The following is a 21243-nucleotide window of genomic DNA, read 5'->3' on the forward strand; positions in this document are numbered from 1 at the left end:
GAAATCTGTACCAAATGTACACTGCAACACCAACCTTACTTCACACTAATGCTGCAACACTTTGAGGGACCGGTGGCTGCGAGGGACGTGAATGTTCGGGTTTCCCAGAGAGAGAAGCTCATGTCACTACCTCCATTCACTCACAACTCCCGGCGTGGTGCTGGAGTACAATCAACCTCGTAGTGCCTTTTTGAACCAGGCAGCGTCCAGGCTGCGAGTGTTTACAGGCTGACGACCAAAGACCTTTTTTAAGGTTAAATTCTGAAAGGGCAGATAAAGTTTGAACACTTTTACTAAATAAAAGTTTTGAATTACATTTTCAATACATTATCAACTGAGTCTCACCAGATATTGCCCTTTATTTTAAATTGAGTGTGATATTACAAAAATAAAAGTGAGAACATTGTAGTCCAGGACTCCTATGAATTCTTCATCTCACCACTTTTGTAATGTTTGTGTTTAAACTGTAAGATTTCAGGTGATGTTTACTCACAATATGTGAAATGTTGGACCAATAAATGCAACTGAGATTACTTGGAATTTTTATACGCCAAGATTTTTATTACATTGCAATGAATAAACATCTTCAAAAGCGGAAGCAGTGACGTCTTTATTTTGGCAGCAGTTTAACACTTTTTTTTTTTTTAAAGGACGTAGCGGCACAAGAACAGTAAAAATAACATATTTCAACTGAATCTAATCTTTCACATCGCTGCTTTTTGTTATTTATATTTAAGTTCCCTGTTTACAGCTTTAAGACTTTTATTTCTGGTGTACATGTGAGATGCAGATTACTTATCGCAGTACAACAGCTGTACGAAGTCTGAACACAAATATGAACTGTGATATTATCATAACTGACTGAAGCCTGTGAGCTGCAGGGCGTTAAGTGCCTGTTAACATCAACATCTTGAAAAAGCAAAAAGTAAAGTTACAGTATGAGATCCCCAAACTGAAATCAGTTTGTCTTCACTTGAGCGTAGAGCTCCTCTGGACCACCAGCTGTGTGCGTAACGCTCCTCTCTACCTTCAACACTTGGACCTGTGCGTACACCGTCTCCTGCTGCTGTCCGCCGTCCTGCACTGAGACGGTGAGACGTTCAGGTCTCTGCCTGGAGAAGCTGACATCTTCATAATGGATCTCCTCCTGTTTTACATTGGCCGGCGCTTGAAGAGCAAACTCCTCCCTTGTTTGACTCTGAGGGGAAAATGTACTGAATTAGAAATGTTGGGAGATGAATCCGTCATCATCAGGTCCGATGTATCAACTGCATCAATGCTTCTGTTGCATTTCACTGTAAATGGGTCAGAAATTAGAGAGCTAATGTCACATTTGTTAAATTAACACACCTCACAGTTATTTAATATTTGGTTCAAACAGCTGATGAACATCGACCTGCTCTTCAATGGTTTGCAGTTAGTTACTGAGCAGATTTAAAGTACTTCTGCTGGTGTATAAATCTGGCCTGGTGTGAACCCGAAGCTATTTCACTGCATGAATACAGGTCTGCAAACAACCCCGATGGTTTGTAGTTGTTCCATCCAGAGTTGGCGGAGACCTCGGGTTAATTTCAACCAATCAGCTTGCGCCTCAACCTGCCGTCACTCATACGCACTAACGACTTGCTATCAGGCTGTTGTGTCACATTTTCTACATCTCTACTCAGTAACCTCAATAATGTTCTGCTTACTATTCACGTCATTTACATTTGTAGAGTGCAATTAAAACAGTGCAGCACTGTACAACAAAAATTTTCGCATTTTCTCACCTGAGTCTGTTGACGAGTTGAATATTTGGACTTGAACCAGCTGGAAAACATGAGAGAGCTGTCATAGTAATTATATATAGAGTGAGAGAGTAAAGGCTGGTATAAAACATACATTATTCAATGTGCATCAGTGACAAACATCTTGTTGAAATCAACTGGTGGAGGTTGTGGGGGAAACTAAAGGAGGACTGACGCTTATAAATCAAACAGCAAGTCGAGTACAAAAAACAACTTGCATGACATGTTTGTTTGATGGTAAACAAATTCAATGTGAGGAACCAAATTTCCATATCACCTATTTATGATGCTCTCACCTTAAACACCTTCAACATTCAGATGCTTTAATTTATGATACTTACCATATAAAAAAAACCAGAGGGATGAGAGCAATGAAAGTACTCTGCACAATAAGTAGAAGCCGTAGTAGAAAGCTCCCTGTTCCTGGAAAAATGAGACTAAGTGACTGAAAGAATACAGAAAAAATACTTGGAAAAGTTAATAGATTTATGTAAATAAATTGGGTTTTCACTGATTTTATATTAATATAGTAAAATACTCTATAATCGATTAAAACAAAACATAATTGAACTCTACAGCAGCAGAAGAGAAGAGAGCAGATTCAGTTTTGCATTTACCTGCATTATTCACATGAATCCACGATGACGTCTGATTACCAAAAATATTTGCGGCCACACAGTAATAACTTTCTGTGTCTGTCTCATTGGTCATCTTGAAGCTGTAAATCTCTCCTTCAGATACTTTCATGGGTCCATCTGTGCTGTTCTTGAACCAGGTGAAGCTGCTGACGGGAGGCTTGGCTCTGCTGGAGCAGGTGAGATTCACCGAGCTGCCTGCTGACACCAAACCTGATGGACTGATGGATGCTGAGGTGTCTTTAGGAGCATCTGAGGAGAAAGTGGCAGATTTTATTCATTAGAAACAGCTGACATGAATCATGACGTGCTGACAGGATCCAGTAACAAACTCTGGTCGTCTCACATGAAACATTGAGAGTCACTTCTGTCTCTGCTGTCTTGAAATCTCCTTCATTCACAGGATATCTGGCAGAGCAGCTGATGTTGTTTCCATCATGTGAGTCTGACAGAGTGACGGTCTCCTGGATTTTAGTTGTAAAGGTTCCATCTGTGTTTTCCTCCATGTTGTTGTGAGAGTCTTGTTGGAGAGTCCAGGTGAGTTGAGGAGGGGAGTGTGGACAGGGAGTGAAAGCTGAGCAGGTGATAGTGACAGGGATGGTATTTTAATCCACACTCCAAAGATTTCTCTTGTGCTGTTAAATGATGATGTCGATGGTGTCGATGGTTTTGGTGTAAAAGAACAAGGGATTTGCAAACAGGATCCACTCAGTGCTTCCATCTGCTTTGGTGCAGTGATGGTGAGGTCTGTATGATAAAGACAAGCAACCAAAACACCTGTAAAATCAGAAGAATGATTAACACAAGTTCTTTATATATAAACTACAATCCTGCAACATGTATGAGTCCTTTAAAAAAAGTCCTTTCAAATATTAGAAAGTTTGAATGATGCGAGTCTGTAAATAAAAGTGAGTGAACAAACAGCTCACCTGGAAGAAAGAAGACACTCAGTAAAATGTTGACTGTCACCACGTTCACAGACAGAGCTGCCAGGAAATTCATCTCCAGACTGGAAAAAGAAGAAAACCATGTTGTATTTTAGTGTCTTAATCAAAGAACAATTTTAACAAAGTATTGACATTTTTAAAGCAACATCAAATTCAGACATTCAAACCAGAAAATTTCCCCAAACAACCAGATGTTTGTGGTATAAATGGCGATTACTAACATCTGTTGAAAGTTTTCAAAATTTCAGAATCTCAATCACCCAAATTACTTCTTGATGTTACAGTTTAAATTTTACAGAAGCAGCCGGAAATTGATTTGAGATTTATTTCAGTAAAACTAATTCATAAAATATAAAATGAGTTTTCACTCAGGTGAAAAAACTTTAAAAATGTAGTTTTCTTACCGAATGAATCTGCAGCTAAAACGGAGAAAGAATTTGAGTTGTTCAGCCGCCGATCAAATAACCAACTTCCCTGTTTGTTTGCTGTCATGTAAAAGCAAAGAGACTTGTTGTTCCACGAAGTCTTCATCCTTCCTGCTCCGACTCTGTCAAAGAGGAAGTCACCTTTTTGGGGCATCTTGAGCTCAGCAGGGTGTGAATGACGTATTCATTCTCAAACATGGTTTTAATCACATGTCTGACCTTCATCTGTCTGCTGAACAGTAGATTTAACAGTCAGATGTGTAATATGTTGAACATGTTTAGTTTAGTTTGAATGAACTGCTGTTTCTTCTGCAGGAAATCTGTTTTAACATGAATGTAACTTGTGTTGCTTTTTAAACTCTGCCAACTAAAGAAGATTTATATTTGTAGTTCCCTGTTAACTATTGATGATTACAAGGATGACAGATTATAAATTATTGAACTATGAACATTTCAACGTCTCCTGGTGACACAAACTGCTGACTTTAGTTTAAATGGCATCAAATCAAAGAAAACAAAACTCGAGTTGATGCTACGTTTCTTATATTTAAATGAAGTGTGTTTTGCTTTCAGAGCACCTGACGAGCTTGAAGGAAAAATGACTGACTGCAGATCAGATGAGGAATTTGTTGAAGTTTTCTCAGATGTTAATGAGAAATATTATTAGAAAAAGTTGAGAACTGTGAACTTCATGCAGCGCAGAGTTAATGTGTTTGATTATTTTTCACTTGTCAATAAATTTCAGCCAACAAATAGAAGCAAAGTCTTTCATATAAATGAATAAAAACCAAATGTGATCAATAGAAATAATTCTTGTGTCGACATGATGAAGAAACTTATGAAACAACGTGGCTGCAGTCACAGTGAGAATCCTGCAGAACACAAAGAATCAACTTCCTGTTTACTTGAAGGACTCAGCTTATTCTAATGAAGTCATCATCATTCATCCAACCACTTCTCTATGACACCTACACACACACACACACACACACACACACACACACACCATTTTAGCTTTAATCAGGTGTTTGTTTCATTGTTAACAGAGACTTCTTATCATTAGTCCCATTTGAAGTGTGCACTGAACAGTTGTAGTGTATACAGTGCCACCTAGTGGTAAACCAAAGCGATGTCATGTTTGGAAATGGGTCGACACGGTTGCATAAAAAAAGATTTCTTGTACTAAAAGTTACTCCAAGTGACCAAAAATAAAGGTTTTCTAAGAATTTTAACTTAAAGTTCAGAGTAGATCATTTTAAAAGATAAAAGTTATTCACATCATTTTGTGGTGAAAAACTGTGATGAGCAGGGAGGAGGACTTTTTTTGCGAAAGTAAGATTTATAAGAAATATTCTTCGAACACTGAATGACAGTAAGTTGATGAAACACTGAAGATTATATAATGCTTTGATTATGTTTGTGCTTGAAATCATTAGAAACACGCTCACTTGCAGTGGTTAGCACTGTCACCTCACAGCAAAAAAGGTTCTGGGTTCGAATCCGGTCCTGGGCCTTTCTGTGCGGAGTTTGCATGTTCTCCCTGTGCTTGCGCGGGTTTTCTCCGGGTTCTCTGCTTCCTCCCATCATCCAAAAACATGCACCTCAGGTCAGGTTACCTGGCGCCGCGCTAGTGGCAGCCTGCTGCAGCAGCTCCCCCCTGAGAGCCCCCCTGCTGTAGTGAAGAAATTTCCCCTCGGGGATTAATAAAGTGTATAAAATAAATAAAAAAAAATCAAATAAAACTTCTCCAACTTAATGCAATAACATAATAACACCACAATTGAAAATGATCACAGCAATGAGATATTTATCAGTTGTAAAAATGCTGCAGTGCAGCAGTGATGACTCGAGTCTGTCACATCCTTCATCAGCAGAGAGCAAACAAACACTTGCAGCACTTTCACAGCCTCTTAATAGGATGCAGTTCATTTCATTTCCACTGGAGGTCACTGTCCGTTCTGTGCCCGTTAACACAGAGCTTTTTATTTTATTAGCCAATCACATCTTTTAGAAGGACGTATCCTACCCAGCAACGGTGTCAGCTACATCTCACTAAGATAAGGGTTTCAGAGTTGCTCTAAGAAGTTTACTAACTCACTCTTAAGACCACTTTGCTCAACATTTTTTTGAAGTTTGGAGCTCGCTGAGAGGAACTGTTTGTGAAGATCAGACACAGTATGAACTGAGATAAACAGCAGACAGCAGATAAGTTCTGGATCCAATCTCTCACATTAAATAACACTATGAACGCTGAAGGTAGAACAAACTGTCCTCTTTCTGCACAGGAAGCTCGACACCCTGCGCTCACCCCAACTCCCGCTTCTGCGCCCCGGCGGCTCAGTGTCCCATCATCGACCCCCAGTGGGAGAGCGAGGAGGGCGTTCCCATTGACGCCATCATCTTCGGTGGCAGGAGGCCTGAAGTTTGGTGTTGACGACACAGATGAAGAGGTTTTTTTACTTTGACCTCGTATTAGAATTAGAGGGAAAAAGAAGCAGTAAAAATGTGGAGAATCCTTCTTTTCTTTCTTTGTTTCTACAGGTAGATTATTTCTAATTAGACAGTTTTTATATCCTGGAAAAGCTTTTGAAGTGACTTCAAGTATTTAAGTACACTGTGCACGGTCTGCCTGATGCAACACGATGTTTCTGTCTTCTTCTTTAACGTAATATAAGTTTGAGTCATTACAGCATAAACACCAGTTTCATATCAGCACAAGAACATTTATAACGGACAGAAGCTGTGCAGTAAACATGATGAAATGCTGATGTTGTCAGGAGTCCCTCTGGTCTACGAGTCTTTCAACTGGCAGCACGGTGTGTTCGTCGGAGCCTCGATGAGGTCAGAGGTCACAGCAGCTGCTGAGCATAAAGGTACGAAAATACACATGATGCTCTGTTGAGCTTCAGGTTGATCCAGAATCCTTCTGTTGATGATGTATTTTAAGACAATGGTCAGACACGGACTTTAAATGAACTTTTCATGAATCAAACGAGCTCGACGTCAATCTAAAAACCTGCAGAGGTTTCTTCACCCGTGAAGCTAAAAAGTTCATTTTAAATAATCATTTTACATTTGACAACCTGTTTTTATACATTTTGGATACATGCATGATTGTATCTCGCTCTGAGTTGTATTGTTTCCTTTCACCTCTCCAGGGACTGCAGATAGAAATGAGCTCGTAGCTAGATGTGGTACAAAGCATCTTTTTGAGATGAATGTATTTTGTACATGCTCCCTCTTATAAATAAACTCAATAAACTAAACTGAAGCTTCATCACATTTACAAAGTATTCAACTGTTTTTCCTTCAGGCAAGATGATCACGCACGACCCCTTCGCCATGCGTCCGTTCTTCGGCTACAACTTTGGCGACTACCTCGCTCACCGGCTGAGCATGCAGAGCCGAAAGGCGCCGACTCACCTGCCCAAGATCTTCCACGTCAACTGGTTCAGGAAAGACCCGGCGAGCGGCGCCTTCCTCTGGCCCGGCTTCGGCGAAAACGCCCGCGTGCTGGAGTGGATCTTCAAGCGCTGCGGCAGGGAGAGGGAGGACGAGGCGGCCAAGAAGAGCATCATCGGCTGGCTGCCGGTCGACGGCGCCATCGAAACCAAAGGCCTCGGCGGCAAGGTGGATATGGGCGCCCTGTTCGACGTGCCCGAGCCTTTCTGGCAGAAGGAGACCAAGGAGCTGAGAGCCTACTTCACCCAGCAGGTCGGAGCCGACCTGCCGGCTCAGGTGGAGGCCGAGCTGAAGGCGCTGGAGGACAGAGTGCACAGTTAAAACCCTGCTGACAGGAAGTACAGCAGAAGAAGGGAGGGAGACACAGGAGTCGGATCAGAACCAGAGCCACTGACCGGGTTTACATACAGAGAGAAATGTGGAGCTTAGAAAGGCTTTTTACAGGTGAGCATCAAAACTGATGACCAGGTGGAGATACAAGCCACAAACATGGCAGCAGCTCCTATAAGAGCCTCGCTGCTCAGTCAGAATAATACAGAACTTATTCAATCACTAGTTAACCTTCTCTGTGCATGAAAACTCAGTCCGTGACCGCTGCCCTTCTCTGCATGAAGAGAAATCTGTTAGGAAAACCAAATGTACACTGCAACACCAACCTTACTTCACACTAATGCTGCAACACTTTGAGGGACCGGTGGCTGCGAGGGACGTGAATGTTCGGGTTTCCCAGAGAGAGAAGCTCATGTCACTACCTCCATTCACTCACAACTCCCGGCGTGGTGCTGGAGTACAATCAACCTCGTAGTGCCTTTTTGAACCAGGCAGCGTCCAGGCTGCGAGTGTTTACAGGCTGACGACCAAAGACCTTTTTTAAGGATAAATTCTGAAAGGGCAGATAAAGTTTGAACACTTTTACTAAATAAAAGTTTTGAATTACATTTTCAATACGTTATCAACTGAGTCTCACCAGATATTGCCCTTTATTTTAAATTGAGTGTGATATTACAAAAATAAAAGTGAGAACATTGTAGTCCAGGACTCCTATGAATTCTTCATCTCACCACTTTTGTAATGTTTGTGATTAAACTGTAAGATTTCAGGTGATGTTTACTCACAATATGTGAAATGTTGGACCAATAAATGCAACTGAGATTACTTGGAATTTTTATTTGAAGTTGTATGCCAAGATTTTTATTACAGTGCAATTAATAAACATCTTCAAAAGCGGAAGCAGTGACTTCTTTATTTTTGCAGTAGTTTAACACATTTTTTTTTTTTAAAACGATGTAGCGGCACAAGAACAGTAAAAATAACATATTTAAACTAAATCTCATCTTTCACATCGCTGCTTTTTGTTATTTATATTTAAGTTCCCTGTTTACAGCTTTAAGACTTTTATTTCTGGTGTACATGTGAGATGCAGATTACTTATCGCAGTACAACAGCTGTACGAAGTCTGAACACAAATATGAACTGTGATATTATCATAACTGACTGAAGCCTGTGAGCTGCAGGGCGTTAAGGGCCTGTTAACATCAACATCTTGAAAAAGCAAAAAGTAAAGTTACAGTATGAGATCCCCAAACTGAAATCAGTTTGTCTTCACTTGAGCGTAGAGCTCCTCTGGACCACCAGCTGTGTGCGTAACGCTCCTCTCTACCTTCAACACTTGGACCTGTGCGTACACCGTCTCCTGCTGCTGTCCGCCGTCCTGCACTGAGACGGTGAGACGTTCAGGTCTCTGCCTGGAGAAGCTGACATCTTCATAATGGATGTCCTCCTCTTTTATATTGACCGGCACTTGAAGAGCAAACTCCTCCCTTGTTTGACTCTGAGGGGAAAATGTACTGAATTAGAAATGTTGGGAGATGAATCCGTCATCATCAGGTCCGATGTATCAACTGCATCAATGCTTCTGTTGCATTTCACTGTAAATGGGTCAGAAATTAGAGAGCTTATGTCATATTTGTTAAGTTAACACACCTCACAGTTATTTAATATTTGGTTCAAACAGCTGATGAACATCGACCTGCTCTTCAATGGTTTGCAGTTAGTTTCTGAGCAGATTTAAAGTACTTCTGCTGGTGTATAAATCTGGCCTGGTGTGAACCCGAAGCTATTTCACTGCATGAATACAGGTCTGCAAACAACCCCGATGGTTTGTAGTTGTTCCATCCAGAGTTGGCGGAGACCTCGGGTTAATTTCAACCAATCAACTCGCGCCTAAACCGGCCGCCACTCTTCCACCGCTGCCACCTCCAAAACACTTTTTCCTGCGTACAGACATCGACTGTATATGTTCAGCATATTTTTAAAGTTGTTTTGAATGAACGCCAGCAGCGTGACGGGCCGCTGAGTGTTCAGCGTGTTATTCCGGTCACCGAGAGATCGTCTCTGTCACCAGCCGTCCAATCACAGTGACGAGGAGGCGGGACAGACGCACTAACGACCGACACTGGCCGGTGATTGGTCCGCCTTTCAGCGTGGCTGGGTAATCAGAAACAAGTCTAATTACCAGTCGGTTACAACAACGAAGAAAACTGAAGCTGTGAGTCACAGTTGGTTCATCCAGACTACTATAAATCATGTAAAAGCCTAAAATAATAAATGTGTCTGATGTGCATGAGGACGAGTTGCTACTGTTCTTAAACCAGCTTCCTGATGGCATCCAGAAACGGACAGAAACAGTCGACTGATGTTTGGCTTGTTCAGTCTTTTGTGGGTTGTTGCTCAACGTTTCCACCCACAGTGTTGTTAACAGGCTGTTTTGTCACACTTTCTATGTCTCTGCTCAGTAACCTCAATAATGTTCTTCTTACTATTCACATCATTTACATTCGTAGAGTGCAATTAAAACAGTGCAGCACTGTACAACAAAAAGTTTTGCATTTTCTCACCTGAGTCTGTTGACGAGTTGAATATTTGGACTTGAACCAGCTGGAAAACATGAGAGAGCTGTCATAGTAATTATATATAGAGTGAGAGAGTAAAGGCTGGTATAAAACATACATTATTCAATGTGCATCAGTGACAAACATCTTATTGAAATCAACTGGTGGAGGTTGTGGGGGAAACTAAAGGAGGACTGACGTTTATAAATCAAACAGCAAGTCGCCTACAAAAAACAACTTGCATGACATGTTTGTTTGATGGTAAACAAATTTAATGTGAGGAACCAAATTTCCATATCACCTATTTATGATGCTCTCACCTTAAACACCTTCAACATTCAGATGCTTTAATTTATGATACTTACCAAATACAGACAACCAGTAGGAGAATAATGACAGTGCTCCCTGTAATAAGTAGAAGCCGTAGTGGAAAGCTCCCTGTTCATGGAAAAATGAGACTAAGTGACTAAAAGAATACAGACAAAATACTTGGAAAAGTTAATAGATTTATGTAAATAAATGGGGTTTTCACTGATTTTATATTAATATATTAAAATACTCTATAATGGATTAAAACAAAACATAATTGAACTCTACAGCAGCAGAAGAGAAGAGAGCAGATTCAGTTCTGCATTTACCTGCATTATTCACTTGAATCCACGATGACGTCTGATTACCAAAAATATTTGCGGCCACACAGTAATAACTTTCTGTATCTGTCTCACTGGTCATCTTGAAGCTGTAAATCTCTCCTTCAGCTACTTTCATGGGTCCATCTGTGCTGCTCTTGAACCAGGTGAAGCTGCTGACGGGAGGCTTGGCTCTGCTGGAGCAGGTGAGATTCACCGAGCTGCCTGCTGACACCAAACCTGATGGACTGATGGATGCTGAGGTGTCTTTAGGAGCATCTGAGGAGAAAGTGGCAGATTTTATTCATTAGAAACAGCTGACATGAATCATGACGTGCTGACAGGATCCAGTAACAAACTCTGGTCGTCTCACATGAAACATTGAGAGTCACTTCTGTCTCTGCTGTCTTGAAATCTCCTTCATTCACAGGATATCTGGCAGAGCAGCTGATGTTGTTTCCATCATGTGAGTCTGACAGAGTGACGGTCTCCTGGATTTTAGTTGTAAAGGTTCCATCTGTGTTTTCCTCCATGTTGTTGTGAGAGTCTTGTTGGAGAGTCCAGGTGAGTTGAGGAGGGGAGTGTGGACAGGGAGTGAAAGCTGAGCAGGTGATAGTGACAGACTTCTTCTCCTTCAGATCACCTGAGATTTCAATTCTGGGTTTCCAAGGAGAATCTGTGGTTTCAGATGAAACAGATTTTACACAGTAATATAAAGCACATTTACTAGACACTAGACAAATAACAAAGACTTGGCCAAACACTGTCCATTATTTGATCCTACACGTAAAAAAGTGATGATAAATGTGAAGGATTGAAGATATTAAAATCAAAGATTGTTTAATGTATACTGTGTCCCAGCAGGATCTTCACTGATACTGCTGATAATCCTACAGTTCATGTTTAATTTCACAGTGTAGATTATATTCATGGTATTTGTTCCTTTAAATTAAAACCTCTTTTGATTTCACTTTTTATTCTGAACAACAATATAATAGATTAATAAAAACAAAACTTTGTTACCTTTAACTGTTATTTGAAGAGGATCACAAACAGCTGTTGACCTGAACGGCCAGTTCTCAATTCTGAAGAAGTATTTGTCTGAATGATTTGTACTTAAATTAGAGAACAGAGTGGTGCAGTTTGTTCCATTCAAGTTTCCAGTAATTTTCATTGGATATTTGGAAACTTTCCCACTATTGTTGAAAACTACGTTATGTTTACTGGTCCAGAAACTTGTATGATTTTTAATCCACACTCCAAAGATTTCTCTTGTGCTGTTAAATGATGATGTCGATGGTGTCGATGGTTTTGGTGTAAAAGAACAAGGGATTTGCAAACAGGATCCACTCAGTGCTTCCATCTGCTTTGGTGCAGTGATGGTGAGGTTTGCACGACAATCAGCCAAAACACCTGTAAAATCAGAAGAATGATTAACACAAGTTCTTTATATATAATCTACAATCCTGCAACATGTATGAGTCCTTTAAAAAAAGTCCTTTCAAATATTAGAAATTTTGAATGATGCGAGTCTGTAAATAAAAGTGAGTGAACAAACAGCTCACCTGGAAGAAAGAAGACACTCAGTAACATGTTGACTGTCACCACGTTCACAGACAGAGCTGCCAGGAAATTCATCTCCAGACTGCAAAAAGAAGAAAACCATGTTGTATTTTAGTGTCTTAATCAAAGAACAATTTTAACAAAGTATTGACATTTTTAAAGCAACATCAAATTCACACATTCAAACCAGAAAATTTCCCCAAACAACCAGATGTTTGCTTTAGAAATGACGATTACTAACATCTGTTGAAAGTTTTCAAAATTTCAGAATCTCAATCACCCAAATTACTTCTTGATGTTACAGTTTAAATTTTACAGAAACAGCCAGAAATTTATTTGTGATTTATTTCAGTAAAACTAATTCATAAAATATAAAATGAGTTTTTGCTCAGGTGAAAAAAAATTAAAAAATGTAGTTTTCTTACCGAATGAATCTGCAGCTCAAACGGAGAAAGAAGTTGAGTTGTTCAGCCGCCGATCAAATAACCAACTTCCCTGTTTGTTTGCTGTCATGTAAAAGCAAAGAGACTTGTTGTTCCACGAAGTCTTCATCCTTCCTGCCCCGACTCTGTCAAAGAGGAAGTCACCTTTTTGGGGCATCTTGAGCTCAGCAGGGTGTGAATGACGTATTCATTCTCAAACATGGTTTTAATCACATGTCTGACCTTCATCTGTCTGCTGAATAGTAGATTTAACAGTCAGATGTGTAATATGTTGAACATGTTTAGTTTAGTTTGAACGAACTGCTGTTTCTTCTGCAGGAAATCTGTTTTAACATGAATGTAACTTGTGTTGCTTTTTAAACTCTGCTAACTAAAGAAGATTTATATTTGTAGTTCCCTGTTAACTATTGATGATTACAAGGATGACAGATTATAAATTATTGAACTATGAACATTTCAATGTCTCCTGGTGACACAAACTGCTGACTTTAGTTTAAATGGCATCAAATCAAAGAAAACAAAACTCTCGTTGATGCTACGTTTCTTATATTTAAATGAAGTGTGTTTTGCTTTCAGAGCACCTGACGAGCTTGAAGGAAAAATGACTGACTGCAGATCAGATGAGGAATTTGTTGAATTTTTCTCAGATGTTAATGAGAAATATTATTAGAAAAAGTTGAGAGCTGTGAACTTCATGCAGTGCAGAGTTAAAGTGTTTGATTATTTTTCACGTGTCAATAAATTTCAGCCAACAAACAGAAGCAAAGACTTTCATATAAATGAATAAAAACCAAATGTGATCAATAGAAATAATTCTTGTGTCGACATGATGAAGAAACTTATGAAACAACGTGGCTGCAGTCACAGTGAGAATCCTACAGAACACAAAGAACCAACTTCCTGTTTACTTGAAGGACTCAGCTTATTCTAATGAAGTCATCATCATTCATCCAACCACTTCTCTATGACACCTACACACACACACACACACATGGAAACACACACACACACACACACACACACACACACACACACACACACACACAGACACACCATTTTAGCTTTAATCAGGTGTTTGTTTCATTGTTAACAGAGACTTATTATCATTAGTCCCATTTGAAGTGTGCAATGAACAGTTGTAGTGTATACAGTGCCACCTAGTGGTAAACCAAAGCGATGTCATGTTTGGAAATGGGTCGACACGGTTGCATAAAAAAAGATTTCTTGTACTAAAAGTTACTCCAAGTGACCAAAAATAAAGGTTTTCTAAGAATTTTAACTTAATGTTCAGAGTAGATCATTTTAAAGATAAAAGTTATTCACATCATTTTGTGGTGAAAAACTGTGATGAGCAGGGAGGAGGACTTTTTTTGCGAAAGTAAGATTTATAAGAAATATTCTTCGAACACTGAATGACAGTAAGTTGATGAAACACTGAAGATTATATAATGCTTTGATTATGTTTGTGGTTGAAATCATTAGAAACACGCTCACTTCTCCAACTTAATGCAATAACATAACAACACCAGAGTTGAAAGTGATCACAGCAATGAGATATTTGTCAGTTGTAAAAATGCTGCAGTGCAGCAGTGATGACTCGAGTCTGTCACATCCTTCATCAGCAGAGAGCAAACAAACACTTGCAGCACTTTCACAGCCTCTTAATAGGATGCAGTTCATTTCATTTCCACTGGAGGTCACTGTCCGTTCTGTGCCCGTTAACACAGAGCTTTTTATTTTATTAGCCAATCACATCTTTTAGAAGGACGTATCCTACCTAGCAACGGTGTCAGCTACATCTCACTAAGATAAGGGTTTCAGAGTTGCTCTAAGAAGTTTACTAACTCACTCTTAAGACCACTTTGCTCAACATTTTTTTGAAGTTTGGAGCTCGCTGAGAGGAACTGTTTGTGAAGATCAGACACAGTATGAACTGAGATAAACAGCAGACAGCAGATAAGTTCTGGATCCAATCTCTCACATTAAACAACACTATGAACGCTGAAGGTAGAACAAACTGTCCTCTTTCTACACAGGAAGCTCGACACCCTGCGCTCACCCCAACTCCCGCTTCTGCGCCCCGGCGGCTCAGTGTCCCATCATCGACCCCCAGTGGGAGAGCGAGGAGGGCGTTCCCATTGACGCCATCATCTTCGGTGGCAGGAGGCCTGAAGGTTGGTGTCGACGACACAGATGAAGAGGTTTTTTTACTTTGACCTCGTATTAGAATTAGAGGGAAAAAGAAGCCGTAAAAATGTGGAGAATCCTTCTTTTCTTTCTTTGTTTCTACAGGTAGATTATTTCTAATTAGACAGTTTTTATATCCTGGAAAAGCTTTTGAAGTGACTTCAAGTATTTAAGTACACTGTGCACGGTCTGCCTGATGCAACACGATGTTTCTGTCTTCTTCTTTAACGTAATATAAGTTTGAGTCATTACAGCATAAACACCAGTTTCATATCAGCACAAGAACATTTATAACGGACAGAAGCTGTGCAGTAAACATGATGAAATGCTGATGTTGTCAGGAGTCCCTCTGGTCTACGAGTCTTTCAACTGGCAGCACGGTGTGTTCGTCGGAGCCTCGATGAGGTCAGAGGTCACAGCAGCTGCTGAGCATAAAGGTACGAAAATCCACATGATGCTCTGTTGAGCTTCAGGTTGATCCAGAATCCTTCTGTTGATGATGTATTTTAAGACAATGGTCAGACACGGACTTTAAATGAACTTTTCATGAATCAAACGAGCTCGACGTCAATCTAAAAACCTGCAGAGGTTTCTTCACCCGTGAAGCTAAAAAGTTCATTTTAAATAATCATTTCACATTTGACAACCTGTTTTTATACATTTTGGATACATGCATGATTGTATCTCGCTCTGAGTTGTATTGTTTCCTTCCACCTCTCTCTGCAGATAGAAATGAGCTCGTAGCTAGATGTGGTACAAAGCATCTTTTTGAGATGAATGTATTTTGTACATGCTCCCTCTTATAAATAAACTCAATAAACTAAACTGAAGCTTCATCACATTTACAAAGTATTCAACTGTTTTTCCTTCAGGCAAGATGATCACGCACGACCCCTTCGCCATGCGTCCGTTCTTCGGCTACAACTTTGGCGACTACCTCGCTCACCGGCTGAGCATGCAGAGCCGAAAGGCGCCGACTCACCTGCCCAAGATCTTCCACGTCAACTGGTTCAGGAAAGACCCGGCGAGCGGCGCCTTCCTCTGGCCCGGCTTCGGCGAAAACGCCCGCGTGCTGGAGTGGATCTTCAAGCGCTGCGGCAGGGAGAGGGAGGACGAGGCGGCCAAGAAGAGCATCATCGGCTGGCTGCCGGTCGACGGCGCCATCGAAACCAAAGGCCTCGGCGGCAAGGTGGATATGGGCGCCCTGTTCGACGTGCCCGAGCCTTTCTGGCAGAAGGAGACCAAGGAGCTGAGAGCCTACTTCACCCAGCAGGTCGGAGCCGACCTGCCGGCTCAGGTGGAGGCCGAGCTGAAGGCGCTGGAGGACAGAGTGCACAGTTAAAACCCTGCTGACAGGAAGTACAGCAGAAGAAGGGAGGGAGACACAGGAGTCGGATCAGAACCAGAGACACTGACCGGGTTTACATACAGAGAGAAATGTGGAGCTTAGAAAGGCTTTTTACAGGTGAGCATCAAAACTGATGACCAGGTGGAGATACAAGCCACAAACATGGCAGCAGCTCCTATAAGAGCCTCGCTGCTCAGCCAGAATAATACAGAACTTATTCAATCACTAGTTAACCTTCTCTGTGCATGAAAACTCAGTCCGTGACCGCTGCCCTTCTCTGCATGAAGAGAAATCTGTTAGGAAAACCAAATGTACACTGCAACACCAACCTTACTTCACACTAATGCTGCAACACTTTGAGGGACCGGTGGCTGCGAGGGACGTGAATGTTCGGGTTTCCCAGAGAGAGAAGCTCATGTCACTACCTCCATTCACTCACAACTCCCGGCGTGGTGCTGGAGTACAATCAACCTCGTAGTGCCTTTTTGAACCAGGCAGCGTCCAGGCTGCGAGTGTTTACAGGCTGACGACCAAAGACCTTTTTTAAGGATAAATTCAGAAAGCGCAGATAAAGTTTGAACACTTTTACTAAATAAAAGTTTTGAATTACATTTTCAATACGTTATCAACTGAGTCTCACCAGATATTGCCCTTTATTTTAAATTGAGTGTGATATTACAAAAATAAAAGTGAGAACATTGTAGTCCAGGACTCCTATGAATTCTTCATCTCACCACTTTTGTAATGTTTGTGATTAAACTGTAAGATTTCAGGTGATGTTTACTCACAATATGTGAAATGTTGGACCAATAAATGCAACTGAGATTACTTGGAATTTTTATTTGAAGTTGTATGCCAAGATTTTTATTACAGTGCAATGAATAAACATCTTCAAAAGCGGAAGCAGTGACTTCTTTATTTTTGCAGCAGTTTAACACGTTTTTTTTTAAACGACGTAGCGGCACAAGAACAGTAAAAATAACATTTCAACTGAATCTAATCTTTCACATCGCTGCTTTTTGTTATTTATATTTAAGTTCCCTGTTTACAGCTTTAAGACTTTTATTTCTGGTGTACGTGAGATGCAGATTACTTATTGCAGTACAACAGATGTACGAAGTCTGAACACAAATATGAACTGTGATATTATCATAACTGACTGAAGCCTGTGAGCTGCAGGGCGTTAAGGGCCTGTTAACATCAACATCTTGAAAAGCAAAAAGTAAAGTTACAGTATGAGATCCCCAAACTGAAATCAGTTTGTCTTCACTTGAGCGTAGAGCTCCTCTGGACCACCAGCTGTGTGCGTAACGCTCCTCTCTACCTTCAACACTTGGACCTGTGCGTACACCGTCTCCTGCTGCTGTCCGCCGTCCTGCACTGAGACGGTGAGACGTTCAGGTCTCTGCCTGGAGAAGCTGACATCTTCATAATGGATCTCCTCCTCTTTTACATTGGCCGGCACTTGAAGAGCAAACTCCTCCCTTGTTTGACTCTGAGGGGAAAATGTACTGAATTAGAAATGTTGGGAGATGAATCCGTCATCATCAGGTCCGATGGATCAACTGCATCAATGCTTCTGTTGCATTTCACTGTAAATGGGTCAGAAATTAGAGAGCTTATGTCATATTTGTTAAGTTAACACACCTCACAGTTATTTAATATTTGGTTCAAACAGCTGATGAACATCGACCTGCTCTTCAATGGTTTGAAGTTAGTTACTGAGCAGATTTAAAGTACTTCTGCTGGTGTATAAATCTGGCCTGGTGTGAACCCGAACCTATTTCACTGCATGAATACAGGTCTGCAAACAACCCCGATGGTTTGTAGTTGTTCCATCCAGAGTTGGCGGAGACCTCGGGTTAATTTCAACCAATCAACTCGCGCCTAAACCGGCCGCCACTCTTCCACCGCTGCCACCTCCAAAACACTTTTTCCTGCGTACAGACATCGACTGTATATGTTCAGCATATTTTTAAAGTTGTTTTGAATGAACGCCAGCAGCGTGACGGGCCGCTGAGTGTTCAGCGTGTTATTCCGGTCACCGAGAGTTCGTCTCTGTCACCAGCCGTCCAATCACAGTGAAGAGGAGGCAGGACAGACGCGCTAACGACCGACACTGGCCGGTGATTGGTCCGCCTTTCAGCGTGGCTGGGTAATCAGAAACAAGTCTAATTACCAGTCGGTTACAACAACGAAGAAAACTGAAGCTGTGAGTCACAGTTGGTTCATCCAGACTACTATAAATCATGTAAAAGCCTAAAATAATAAATGTGTCTGATGTGCATGAGGACTAGTTGCTACTGTTCTTAAACCAGCTTCCTGATGGCATCCAGAAACGGACAGAAACAGTCGACTGATGTTTGGCTTGTTCAGTCTTTTGTGGGTTGTTGCTCAACGTTTCCAACCACAGTGTTGCTAACAGGCTGTTTTGTCACATTTTCTATGTCTCTGCTCAGTAACCTCAATAATGTTCTGCTTACTATTCACGTCATTTACATTCGTAGAGTGCAATTAAAACAGTGCAGCACTGTACAACAAAAAGTTTTGCATTTTCTCACCTGAGTCTGTTGACGAGTTGAATATTTGAACTTGAACCAGCTGGAAAACATGAGAGAGCTGTCATAGTAATTATATATAGAGTGAGAGAGAGTAAAGGTTGGTATAAAACATACATTATTCAACGTGCATCAGTGACAAACATCTTATTGAAATCAACTGGTGGAGGTTGTGGGGGAAACTAAAGGAGGACTGACGTTTATAAATCAAACAGCAAGTCGCCTACAAAAAACAACTTGCATGATATGTTTGTTTGATGGTAAACAAATTTAATGTGAGGAACCAAATTTCCATATCACCTATTTATGATGCTCTCACCTTAAATACCTTCAACATTCAGATGCTTTAATTTATGATACTTACCAAATACAGACAACCAGTAGGAGAATAATGACAGTGCTCCCTGTAATAAGTAGAAGCTGTAGTAGAAAACTCCCTGTTCATGGAAAAATGAGACTAAGTGACGAAAAGAATACAGACAAAATACTTGGAAAAGTTAATAGATTTATGTAAATAAATTGGGTTTTCACTGATTTTATATTAATATAGTAAAATGCTCTATAATGGATTAAAACAAAACATAATTGAACTATACAGCAGCAGAAGAGAAGAGAGCAGATTCAGTTCTGCATTTACCTGCATTATTCACTTGAATCCACGATGACGTCTGATTACCAAAAATATTTGCGGCCACACAGTAATAACTTTCTGTATCTGTCTCACTGGTCATCTTGAAGCTGTAAATCTCTCCTTCAGCTACTTTCATGGGTCCATCTGTGCTGTTCTTGAACCAGGTGAAGCTGCTGACAGGAGGCTTGGCTCTGCTGGAGCAGGTGAGATTCACCGAGCTGCCTGCTGACACCAAACCTGATGGACTGATGGATGCTGAGGTGTCTTTAGGAGCATCTGAGGAGAAAGTGACAGATTTTATTCATTACAAACAGCTGACATGAATCATGACGTGCTGACAGGATCCAGTAACAAACTCTGGTCGTCTCACATGAAACATTGAGAGTCACTTCTGTCTCTGCTGTCTTGAAATCTCCTTCATTCACAGGATATCTGGCAGAGCAGCTGATGTTGTTTCCATCATGTGAGTCTGACAGAGTGACGGTCTCCTGGATTTTAGTTGTAAAGGTTCCATCTGTGTTTTCCTCCATGTTGTTGTGAGAGTCTTGTTGGAGAGTCCAGGTGAGTTGAGGAGGGGAGTGTGGACAGGGAGTGAAAGCTGAGCAGGTGATAGTGACAGACTTCTTCTCCTTCAGATCACCTGAGATTTCAATTCTGGGTTTCCAAGGAGAATCTGTGGTTTCAGATGAAACAGATTTTACACAGTAATATAAAGCACATTTACTAGACACTAGACAAATAACAAAGACTTGGCCAAACACTGCACATTATTTGAACCTACACGTAAAAAAGTGATGATAAATGTGAAGGATTGAAGATATTAAAATCAAAGATTGTTTAATGTATACTGTGTCCCAGCAGGATCTTCACTGATACTGCTGATAATCCTACAGTTCATGTTTAATTTCACAGTGAAGATTATATTCATGGTGTTTGCTCTTTTAAATTAAAACTTCTCCTTATTTCACATTTTATTCTGAACAATATAGATTAATACAAACAAAACGTCGTTACCTTTAACTGTTATTTGAAGAGGATCACAAACAGCTGTTGCCCTGAACGGCCAGTTCATAATTCTGAAGAAGTATTTGTCTGAATGATTTGTACTTAAATTAGAGAACAGAGTGGTGCAGTTTGTTTCATTCAAGTTTCCAGTAATTTTCATTGGATATTTGGAAACTTTCACACTACTGTTGAAAACTACATTATGTGGACTGGTCCGGATATCAGCATGATTTTTAATCCACACTCCAAAGGTTTCTCTTGTGCTGTTAAATGATGGTGTCGATGGTATCGATGATGTTGGTCTAAAAGAACAAGGGATTTGCAAACAGGATCCACTCAGTGCTTCCATCTGCTTTGGTGCAGTGATGTCGAGGTCTGTATGATAAAGACAAGCAGCCAAAACACCTGTAAAATCAGAAGAATGATTAATACAAGTTCTTTATATATAAACTACAATCCTGCAACATGTATGAGTCCTTTAAAAAATGTCCTTTCAAATATTAGAAAGTTTGAATGATGCGAGTCTGTAAATAAAAGTGAGTGAACAAACAGCTCACCTGGAAGAAAGAAGACACTCAGTAACATGTTGACTGTCACCACGTTCACAGACAGAGCTGCCAGGAAATTCATCTCCAGACTGGAAAAAGAAGAAAACCATGTTGTATTTTAGTGTCTTAATCAAAGAACAATTTTAACAAACTATTGACATTTTTAAAGCAACATCAAATTCAG

The 21243-nt window shown here is 40.5% G+C and overlaps 4 protein-coding genes across 4 annotated transcripts; 2 read left to right on the forward strand and 2 right to left on the reverse strand.

Annotated features, from left to right (window-relative positions):
• Nucleotides 1–6555: 6555 nt before the first annotated feature.
• Nucleotides 6556–8411, forward strand: LOC138199395 (phosphoenolpyruvate carboxykinase [GTP], mitochondrial-like). The gene is made up of 2 exons (XM_069151450.1): nucleotides 6556–6667; nucleotides 7108–8411. The coding sequence occupies exons 1-2, from the start codon at nucleotides 6556–6558 to the stop codon at nucleotides 7575–7577; spliced, it is 582 nt and encodes a 193-aa protein (XP_069007551.1). The 3' UTR covers nucleotides 7578–8411.
• A 436-nt stretch (nucleotides 8412–8847) lies between these two features.
• On the reverse strand, nucleotides 8848–12251 carry LOC138199177 (sialic acid-binding Ig-like lectin 14). The gene is made up of 6 exons (XM_069151116.1): nucleotides 12239–12251; nucleotides 11800–12189; nucleotides 11150–11452; nucleotides 10762–11055; nucleotides 9658–9743; nucleotides 8848–9087 (listed from the first exon to the last, which is right to left on the reverse strand). Exons 1-6 carry the CDS (start codon nucleotides 12249–12251, stop codon nucleotides 8848–8850), a joined length of 1326 nt encoding a protein of 441 aa, XP_069007217.1.
• A 1878-nt stretch (nucleotides 12252–14129) lies between these two features.
• On the forward strand, nucleotides 14130–16877 carry LOC138199178 (phosphoenolpyruvate carboxykinase [GTP], mitochondrial-like). The gene is made up of 4 exons (XM_069151117.1): nucleotides 14130–14160; nucleotides 14819–14956; nucleotides 15311–15406; nucleotides 15842–16877. Exons 1-4 carry the CDS (start codon nucleotides 14130–14132, stop codon nucleotides 16309–16311), a joined length of 735 nt encoding a protein of 244 aa, XP_069007218.1. The 3' UTR covers nucleotides 16312–16877.
• A 695-nt stretch (nucleotides 16878–17572) lies between these two features.
• Nucleotides 17573–21193, reverse strand: LOC138199179 (myeloid cell surface antigen CD33-like). The gene is made up of 4 exons (XM_069151118.1): nucleotides 21069–21193; nucleotides 20521–20916; nucleotides 19845–20179; nucleotides 17573–17812 (listed from the first exon to the last, which is right to left on the reverse strand). Exons 1-4 carry the CDS (start codon nucleotides 21139–21141, stop codon nucleotides 17573–17575), a joined length of 1044 nt encoding a protein of 347 aa, XP_069007219.1. The 5' UTR covers nucleotides 21142–21193.
• Between the last annotated feature and the right edge of the window lie 50 nt (nucleotides 21194–21243).

The sequence above is a fragment of the Embiotoca jacksoni genome, unplaced genomic scaffold, assembly GCF_022577435.1.
Source record: "Embiotoca jacksoni isolate LCO1_2020_lvr unplaced genomic scaffold, fEmbJac1.0.p SCAF_17, whole genome shotgun sequence".
NCBI lineage: Eukaryota > Metazoa > Chordata > Actinopteri > Embiotocidae > Embiotoca > Embiotoca jacksoni.